Raw genomic sequence first — 10616 nt, 5'->3', positions numbered from 1 at the left:
TGAGGCCCCAGTGGATTGACTGCAGAGCATTGGGTTGCATTTGAGGTTAGCCAAAATATCCCAAAAGAAGGTTGAAAATAAGAACAGAAGAATACAACTTTCCTCAATCTGCCATTACTGCAGTTTCTCTTAGGGTTCAGAGACAGTGGCCCCATTTGGAAGCAAAATAGGCAAGTTGTAAATCACAGAAAATATTGGAAATTCCTGGAGAATGCCATCAAGTTTCAATTTTTTTTGTGTAATGCCCAATTGTATTGCTCCAAAATAGGCCTGAATGGTTGTGATCAGACAAAAAAATAGGCTTCTGAGATTCTAAGTTTGATGTAGGGTAACTTAAGCTGATTAAAAAAAGAAATTGTAGGTTTGATTAAAGGAAAGAATGATGAAAATCAATTGAAGGAAATAGAGCAGATTTGCAACACTCATAATGACAAAAGGAAATTTCCTATTTTTATGTATGGTTTTATTTTTCAACATGGTGTGGGTTGAAATTATTTAACTGAAGGTACTATAAACTAATCTCCTGAGGAGCTTCATAATTTTCTCCCACGGATTTTTGATGGTGATGCATGCCAAATTCGCCTCATGCAAACATATAAGTATTCACCATGCCGATTGAAATGTTTGTCTTGGCCCCATTTTTTGATATGCTTAATGATGAGTTTGTTTAACTGATGTCTCTCTTTTGGTCTGGTACCAGTTATCTCACAAAACACTGAAATGTAATGTGCAATCCGTACAGCCGTTTCCTGGTCTTCATTTTGTTGCATTTGTAATAGCTCGTTCAGGGCTAACTCAAGCTGGCGCTTCATATCACCACTCAATTCTTGTGGATTTTTTTTTTCTTCAGACTTGAACTTTTCCAGCAGATTCCAAACAATTTTGTCTGTAGTTACGTACTTATGACGAAATGCGTTTTGAATGTAGTGATTCTCGATGTTCACTGTTTTTTGAAGAGCGTGTCAAGTTTAGGGTAGAAGCAAAAGAAATGAGTATCCTCTTATGCTCAAGAGAAAGATTAAATAGCATGCAGAAGTTTGAGCGGTGAAAACTTACAACCCTGCAACCATAAGTAAGCAGGTGATCGTTTGGGGTCTGGAAGTACATGCTCTGTATCAACTATGAACCAGTCAAGTTGTAAGTTATTCAGACTGCTGAGACTCTAAGTTCATTTGTAGAGAATCCAAACATTTTAGCATCAGGAAGATTCCACTTACAAATTGCATTGTAATAGATCTTTAAATTCTCTGGATCCTCAGCAAAAGCAATTTGTTCAGGGTCAATCTTGATCTTGGGTGGGAAAGTTTTTTTTCTTATCCATGAAAAAATGGAACCCGCTGAAAATGATGAAACTAATAGGATGTGTGCAGGATTTGTTAGCTGAATGCCAGTAAGTTTATCAGATGCGTGGCGAGGAAAAAGGGGCGAGGCTCGGTACAAATCCCCTATTTTGCTTGATTGTTTGATGTCACACTGAAAATTACAAATGAGACCAACCTTTTGCGTCTGATATTGTTGTGAGCTGGTTGGGCAGGGGCTGGCTTTCTAAGCGTGTGTATGATGTTGTTGCAGCGGCGTCCGTCCAGGCGTGCATGGCGGCAGTCAGATCAAGATGTGGAAGCACCAATAGCCAGGCCAACAAGCATCTGGAAACCATCTTTTGTATAATGACTAAAAACCCTATCTGCTAGGACGGATACTGTTCTGGCTGCTTGAGCTTAACTTTTAAATTTGACTGTGATTTTATGGACTACTGCCGTGCGCGGTTGATCTAAACCTAGAGGGTGAAAGAGAGGGGCGCCTGGGTTAGAACAGAGAGCTCTTTATTCTCACCTAGCCCCATAGCTTCCTTTAATCGATGATTCGATTGTTTCTAAACTTGAACGTTATTGATTTTTACATATCTACTATAGCGTCGATCGTACCTGTAGGAGAAACATAAATCAAGGTCGAAATATGAGCACACATCAGTTGGATGTGTATCTTGTGTGGGCAAAAGATACATACACATCAGGCCCAGGGGCACTTCGGTTCTGGAAGCACGGAGCAGTGGATCCGACAGCAGCTCAAAAAAGACTTTCCTTCGGGGCACGGCGTCCTGCGACTTACTTGCCAGCAGCAGTGCTATATCTGTAGGAAGCCTCGAGCGGGTCGGACTTGTGTTGGGTTTTGAAGCAATGTCATATCGGCCGGGCATGATGTCAGTGGCACCGCTTTCTCGGTGAGACCACTGGCGCCAATCCAATTTACGCAAGAGGTGCGTGACCAGATTGCGCAACGGGCACGGTTCATGACGCCTCAGGTGCGTCACGGTGGTGCGCCCCTGGGACATGTCGAGACTGAGCGGCACCGTTGCGGTCATTGACTTGCGCCTGGAGTCCCAGGGGGGCAACCCTATCGCCCTCGGGGCGCCCCATCGGCCCCGGTGTGTGATAGACGTCTGGCTGTGTCAACACATCTCGACTCGACATCTTCACCGCATACCTTTGAACATGGCACCTCGGCCTCGCTTAACATTGCTCGATTATGGCCATCGTGCCATCGTTACAAGTAAGTACGCTCACATTACGTTCCCCAAAAGCAAGATCTCACTCTGATTTGTCCTTTCTCGTATCTTACAGCATGTGCAGCCGCTTCGGTCTATGGCCTGTGGGTATGTGTTCCTGATCTTTGTCCCAGAGAAAGTTTGAGATGTCCCATTCTAACACTCACCAATACATCTTTTTCCAAACGGTTTCGGCAGGCTATATGGCAGATTCACAACGCCAACATTGCAGCCGGTGCAGAATACATGCGCATTCTGAAGATTGTAACTATATTCCCTTATTGTCTGTCTTATGGGAAAGTCCGATAGCCAACCAGTTTTTTTCAGACGTGATTTGGTTTAATATTTTCGACTCATTCCTTCATATTTCAGGAACAAGACAAAGCCCAAGCTGAAGGTCGGGTCCCACCCCAGCGACTTGATAAGCCAGCATCGTTTTACAACAGCAACGAGTCTCTCTCCTGAGAGTCAATTTTTCAACTCCCTAAGTAAACATTGTGCTTTCTATCACGGATGCATAGAGACCAATCTGCCCAAACTCATATATTCCCTCAGGTCATTTTTCCTTACAATTTTTATTGCACCAAGGTAAGAAAACAACAAAAGCTGGAGGTTTATTATTCGGTGCCAAGTTCATCTTCTGTGGCATATGAGATGAGTTCATTTTCCGCGGCGCGCAAGTTCCCCAGTTGTGTAATAATCACGCTGCCAAACATGGCCTGCAAATGTATTGCCTGGAAGTGGAACTGTTTGGATAAATACGAGGGTGGTGGTGGGCGAAGCTCGTCCTTGCGATGTCCCCGTGGGTCATACAAGAGGCGGAGCAAAAGTGGCCGAACACTCTATCCGAGGCGTTACGGTTTGTCTGACCAATATCCTGGCAGTGCTCGGTGCGGAACCCCTCGTTGACAATACAATGTGCTCTGAGCCCAGTGGATACCGGTTGTTAGTCGAAGATTGCCCTACAAAACAACAATATTCGGGATGTTTGGGAAGGGGGAAGAAGAGAGGGAGCCAAACCCGGCATGCTCCGAGGCTGCCCTAGAGTGGCAAAATGTTTGAAGTGAGCCAAGACATGATCAGACAAAGCAGGCAGATTCTGCTTGGCTATGACAAATCGGATTTATCCAAGGTCTGTGGACTACATCGATGGAACCAGATCGACACAGGGGTTATGGCATGCCTCCAAGGCGTCTGTTCTTCTGCACACCTGATCAAAGGCCACCGGCTTAATACCTCAGACAAGCCGAATCAAGACACGATACCAGAAAAATGCAAGCTGTAGGCTGCAGTGTTGCTCACCAAAGTCAGTGTTACTGACTTTGGTGCCCTAATGAGATACCACACAGGGCAGAGTTGATAAAAATATTCCACATTACATAGTTGACCATGCCGATAACCAATGATGATAACTTTGGACTGCCTCTCGGCTCGGTTGAACTTGGTTGGACACCTGGACTCTGTCGCGCTTGAGGGCAATTCGTTAGCTCGTCTTCATTTTATTTGTGTCGATTGTTTGTCCTCACTCGGAGTCTCGGGGGGATACGCTGGGGTACTTAGAGATGAAAGCCAGATAATCAGATCGAGCGCATAACAAACAAGCTCAAGGTAGGGCAGTACAGGGAACTGGACAAACCACCTTATTTGTGTATTATAAGCGGCCTTGAAGGAGTCCGAATCCTCAGCCGACTGGAACCCCTGCATTAACTGATAGTCTAAAAATAGTGCCAAATTCACTTCTTCATACACCCGGGGCCATCGACTCGGGATAGCTTATAAGGCTTTCTCTTTTCGCTGGAGAACTTGAGGGTTACAAAATCACCTAGTAGAGGAAGGAGCGCGAAGGAACTACTTATCACCACACCCCAAGAACCTGATATCCAGGCCTCATTATAATGACCCAACAATCTGTCGAGGCTCAAGCCCAGCCGGAGGCAAGCCCGTGCGACCCCTCGAAAGATCACAAACCTCCCAATCCCGCTCGACCGGCTCACTACCATCCCCTCGATCCATTATCGACAGCCGAGATCAACTCGGCATGTGGGACAGCAAAGGGTTGAATTCTTGGACTATCTTCATCCGTAAGAGAGAATTGAAAAATTGATCTTTTTTTTCTGCTCTGTTCTACCCCCCAAAAAAATCCCAGATTATCTTTACCAGACCCTGAAACTCGGTCAAGTTGTGGTAAGTTGACTCTCCAAGTTTAAAAGCCTGCACCAAATCTTCCATGACAAGCCTCAGCAATGTAGTGTCCCTGCTGCCTAGAGATCCACACGCGAAAATGATAATGTTTATTTTCACCAGATCACCTATGTCAACTTGATCGAACCGAAGAAGGAAGAGGTCTTGAAATTCCTTGGTATTCTGATCGAGCGATCACCAGACGGACAGAGTCCGATTGAGCTGAGGAGGGAATGCGAAGTTTGTGCGATCGAAGTCGGGACGGGTTCGAGCTACCTGATCGAAGTGAGCCTGGAGCCATCGAGCCCGACGGTCTCGAAGCCAGCAACAAAACTACCAAGTGGCACGCATTCTTGTATCCCGATCGAAGAGGTCGACGAAGCCGAACGGATCGCCAAGAATGACCCCAGAGTCATCGACCTTTGTTACCAGGTGGGGATCTCGAAGGAACAAATCTTTGGCGACGGATGGGCACTCGGTTATGATTCGCGGTTTGGAAATTTTAAACGCTTACAACAATGTTTAATGTCAATCATCTCTCGTCTCAGTTCCAACCTTAATTCCACATTATTGTTAGAAAAAGATTGGTGCCGAGGATCCGTGCTGACTTCTTTTTCCCATTTTCTTACAGGTATGCCAGATTGGTCGAACACGGAGTAAGAGAACCAGAGAATCAAAAACAAAACACCAATAGTTGTCGATGAGCTGAGAGCATCCCTGGGCCGAGTGCTGCCCTTTCACGCACAGAACTTGTACGCCCACCCGCTCGACTTCGTAGTGATCGTGGACATCCTAGCCAAGAAGGTGATCCACATCGACTTCCCACCGCATCGGATCCCGGGACCTGAGTTATCCTCCGGAACCACTCAGCCACCCTCCCTGCTACACGAGGAAAAAGACGAGCTTGACGATGAGGATCTTCGGAAGGCGTTGCAGCAATCCGGGAGAGACAGGATCCTTCCCCCCATGCGCAAATTTGATTATTTGCCCCACTTGCTCAATCAGAGCTCTCTCGAACAGGATAACCAACCGTGGACGATGCGCCCAGATTTGAAGCCATTGCATGTCGTCCAACCGGAAGGTGTCAGCTTCGTGTAAGCCCCCCTTCCTCGACTGATTCATCAGTGATTTTTTATTCCAGTTTTATGCGGTCCCGTTCCAACAAGTATAATCTTTCTCCTCATCCTTATCTTACCAATGACAGTATGGAAGGGAATGTCTTGAAGTGGCAAAAGTGGCAAATGCACATCGGGTTCAACTATCGGGAAGGTCTGGTAATAAACACGGTCACTTACACAGACCGGGGACAGGTCCGACCCCTATTTTACAGACTCTCTCTCGCTGAAATGGTTGTCCCTTATGCCGCACCCGAAACCCCTCACCATCGAAAATGTGCGTGCCCGTTCTTTGATTTTTAGATACTCTTTCACCCAGATCCTAGAATGAAAATTGAAGGGGATTCGTGTTTTGATAATTGAATTAACCAAAATTCCGCTGGGTCCCATTTTGATTTGCCTTCCAAAGTTGCGTTTGACGTTGGAGAATGTGAATATTTTCATTGATCGCTATTCACGACCGCAGCAGTCAATGTAGACCGCTCATCATGTGTGTTTGATCCACCAAAGATGGACTGGGTAATCTGGCGAATTCGCTCAGTTTAGGATGCGATTGTCTGGGCACGATACAATACTTGGACGCGGTGAATGTATCATTAGAAGGGAAAGCCGTAGTGATTAACAATGCGGTGTGTATACATGAAGAAGATGCTGGTAAGCTTCAGTTTCTGTCACCCCAAAACAGTCTACTTGTAAATCCTGCTAGGGTGCATTCATGGACACATATAACCATTCGAACATATCTTTTTTTTATACATGAGAAGGCGTGTTATGGAAGCATAGTGATCTTAGACCTGGCGGGCTGGCTCACTCCGTAAGATCCAGAAAGCTAGTTGTGTCCATAATCTGTAAGCAGTTTCAATCGTTTAAACGTGCTGCTGATGTATTCAAGTGAAAAGAAGCGTTATATGCAAAGCTAATTCTTCAATTTTGTAGGTACCATTGCAAATTACGAATATCTGTAAGTTTCCAGTCCAAAAATTGCTTTAAAGTCCAAGTGCGACAGAAGAAACCAGAAATAAGTCGTAGTCAAAGAAGGCTCAAATCGAGTGAAATTCAATTGAACAGATTATATTGGAATTTCTTCCAAGATGGGACGATAAGTTTTGATGTCAAGCTTTCTGGAATTTTAAATGTGTATCTATTAGCCGACGGGGAAGATACCGATGGATTTGGAACACGGATTGCCCCAGGACTGATAGCGCAGCATCATGCGCATACATTTTGTCTTAGTAAGAAGAGAATGCTTTGGATTTATGCGCGATGAATCATCCACTGAGATTGATTGATATTCCTGAATTCAGGAATCGACCCAATGATCGATGGCTTGCAGGTACTTCGATCCTTTGCAAACTGTGTGACCTCTTAAGTCTTTTATTGCTTACCCACAATTTTGCTCAGAATTCGGTCGTACAAACAGATGTAGTAGGAGTGTCGGAGCCGACTGGGTCTTCGGAAAATTATCTTGGAAACGGATTCAAAGTAAGTTCACCGCGTCTTTTGGCGTAAAATTCTCCACAATCCTAATAGGCATCTTCAAATCACGTCCGTAGGTACATCGGAGGGTGCTCAAGCGTACGGTCGAAGGAGCCCAAAAATACGACCATTCGAAAGGAAGGTATTGGTCAATAGTCAACCCAGTCAGACGCATTGCATTATAAGGTTAATTACCCTGATTCAAGTACCTGACTGACTTCGGAATACTCATTGCAGAACAAAGTGCACTATGCATCCAAAGAACCGATAGGATATAGAATCGTATGTGATTTCTCCTCCTTGTTTTCTCCTTGACTATCCATTTGAATCACGTATTAATGTCATTTTTTGGGGCCTTCATCAGGTGTGTAGAGATCAGCCGCCAATGTTAGCTAAAGCGGATTCCATGATTGCTCAAAGGGCCCCATTCGCGAAACATGATTTCTTTGTGACCCCCTACGTCCCTCACCAATATTATCCGTGAGCAGTCAGAAGCATAAAAAAGGCTTTCTCTGTCATCGAAAAACTTAACCAAGGTTCGATCACCTTCCAGCTCGGGTAAATTTGTACCAGGAACGATGGAAACACCAGTTGATAGCATTGAGAACTGGTTAGCTGATGATCAAAATATTGAGAATGAAGATATAGTCCGTCTCAATTCACTCGACTCTAATATGCACGACTTTTGTTGACTGTTCTCCTGGCCCTTTTTAAAAATAACATTTCCAGGTAACATATGTCACATTCGGAGTGAACCATATCCCAACCCCGGAGCAATTCCCAGTCATGTCGGCAGAGACGCTGACGGTCACACTCAAGCCGAGTGGGTTCTTTGACCAGAATCCTTCCCTAGGTGAGTCGAAGATTAGCATCTATCAAAAAAAGAAAAAACCTGAAGAAAAGTGAACATGGTCGAATGCGATTTTGACTGTCCGATCTAAACAAACAGACGTCCCCAACGCCAAAGACGCACAATCGAGGTTAACCACCATGCCGGCAGAAACCCTTGCAAACCAGAAGTATAGTCAATGTTGCCGAGAGCTGGCCGAATTGCAGGTGGCAACAAGGAAGCCTGGGGTAGCGCCGTTTGGGAATGGAGAAAACCCCCATGAATTCAAGCACATTGAGTTTTCCAATAATGACAATCTTGTGCTACATTAGAATACCCCCGTATCTTTATAATTAAGACTGATTGGTGCAAACATCCATAGTGATACTGCTATTAGAAAAAAGAAATACAAGAATTGAATACAGTGGGTTTGATGCTCAAGTTAGCCCCACCTAATCAAGCAAGTTTTTTGTTCTGAGATTGGATGGCTCGATGAATCCGGAACTTTGTTTTATCCTGTTGATTTCGCATTTGAAGTTGCATGCCCCTCTTGCTATCTACAAGATACCTGCATCAGATAGCGTTCATTTTGATCTCATCGTCTGTCTAAAAGCTAGCTTGACACAAGTCCCCCACATTGGAGGGCGCTGGTACAGCCTGGGCTGGCGCGAAGCGCGACCTCCGAAAGGAGGGACTTGGGACTAATGTCCACATTTTGGCCTGAGGGTTTGAGGCCTTTTGGTGGGGGATTTGTGCCATTCCAATTTTGACCTTGTTCCCAAACAGCCCCACACACGCCCTTTGGACCATGAGAATCCTCTGGTTCTTCCCCATCTTTTGCTGTTACACCCATCCCTGAAAACCCAACCCTTCTCTTTCCATGCTCCTTCAAACTTTTGGTTTTGAAGGTCATTCTGAGCTGTATCATGTGAATGTATTGAAAAACAGTACAGTATTCAATTCAATCCCCAGGAACCAAGCTCTGTTTTAGATGTCTTGCCCAATCCAGCTTGTGCAACAGATTTTCACTTTGAGGACAGGAACTGGAAGCCAAGAAGCTTGGATGTTCCACCCCTTCATAGCTTCACCTGGGTTGGAACGGTTTTGGTTGTGTGAGGGGAAAAAGAAGAAATATGGCTAGAAAGCCAAAAACAACCCAAAACCTCAAGCCAAAATCACAACATTAGTCATAAGTTTCTCCTACTTGGGACTTGGGTGTCCCCCCCTCCGTTCAAGAGGCTCAGTTAGGCTAGGTCTGAAAGGGATGTGCAGCGGAATACAGCTAACACAGAAAATCTTGCCTAATTTTGTGGCTGAAATGATTTCTGCATTTCAGCCACAGGCTTGTACAGCTGCAGTGTACAGGCAGTCAAACCCCGTTTGGCTGGCTGGTTTTGCTAGATCCGGGTGCCGGGCCAGGCAAGGGGCGAGAGAGGCAGGAGCGGCGAAAGGCCGGATTGATGTAAAATCACTCCAGAAATCCAATGGTGGAGCCCTTGAGGCCCCAAAGTGGGAAAAAAAGACACTAGGCTTTTTCTTCTGATGGCATTCCTGACGTGCAGGAGACATACAGGCTTTGAGGCTGAAATCAGCAGGCCAAAAGCTGGCCGCAAGCTTTTCCGCGTTAGCTGTATACTGCTGCAAGATGCAGCCAAAAAAGCGGGCTGGGCAGTATTGGCGCTGAGGGCTTTGAGAAGAAACTTGGGAGCACAAGCGCAGCAGGCGGCTGCTTGTGCTTGTGCCAATTGGTCTGAGACTGTAGTGGGGAGCCACTGGCTGTGGTTTGGTAATTTGCCCGCTTTCTGTAGCAAAGCATGCACATTGCTGTTGAGGTCCTTGGGTACATCTGTTAGATTTTCAGACCCGTCATCAAGGTCAAGGGAGGATGAAGATGAAATTTTGGCAGAGGAGCTGGGGACTTGTTTCTCTTGATGACTTCTTGAGGGTGGTCAACAGAAGAATGTGCTTTGACTCAATGATTTATTACAATGACATCAGAGGGAAATATAAACCAAGCTGATCTGTCACACTTCTGACAGATGACTACAACTAGAAACTGCTCAAGAGCTACACATCTTGAGTAAAAAATATTTAGAACTACACGTCTAAATCTTTCTAGAACTACAAGTCTAGAGAAAAACAAATAAAGAACTACCACAACAAGAAAAGGTCATGCAACTGCTGTCAGTTGACATGCAAGATGCTCCAGGATAATGGCCATTCAAACTCCACCCAAGTACATAACAATGTTTCCTTGCACAGTCACTGTGCATGAGGCACAGTGACTGTGCATTGAAGCTTTGTTGAAGTAACACATGACAAAGGTTCAGCTAAACACCACCTGCTCCCTTTGAGTCTGCGCATGTCAACTGATGGCAGTTGCACAACTTTATCTTTTAGTATATATGTCGTAATTTTGATTATAATTTTATGATAATAATATTTTAGCTGTTTTTGAAAAAACTAGAGG

General features: G+C 45.1%; 1 protein-coding gene across 1 annotated transcript; it reads left to right on the top strand.

Annotated features, from left to right (window-relative positions):
* Nucleotides 1-2492: 2492 nt before the first annotated feature.
* Nucleotides 2493-8478, top strand: PtA15_16A268 (uncharacterized protein; the record flags this gene model as incomplete). Its single annotated transcript, XM_053163941.1, has 23 exons — nt 2493-2550; nt 2622-2653; nt 2744-2809; nt 2918-2997; nt 4430-4626; nt 4692-4729; nt 4850-5253; nt 5358-5382; nt 5474-5820; nt 5931-6118; nt 6251-6271; nt 6352-6495; nt 6603-6689; nt 6778-6802; nt 6910-7073; nt 7146-7174; nt 7243-7323; nt 7395-7481; nt 7555-7599; nt 7682-7797; nt 7871-7964; nt 8047-8170; nt 8267-8478. The coding sequence occupies 23 exons, from the start codon at nt 2493-2495 to the stop codon at nt 8476-8478; spliced, it is 2664 nt and encodes an 887-aa protein (XP_053027916.1).
* Nucleotides 8479-10616: the final 2138 nt, after the last annotated feature.

This window comes from Puccinia triticina, chromosome 16A (assembly GCF_026914185.1).
Source record: "Puccinia triticina chromosome 16A, complete sequence".
Taxonomy (NCBI): Eukaryota; Fungi; Basidiomycota; class Pucciniomycetes; order Pucciniales; family Pucciniaceae; genus Puccinia; species Puccinia triticina.
The sequence above is the reverse complement of the archived record's forward strand: the minus strand, read 5'-3'. Positions and strand labels throughout refer to the sequence as shown.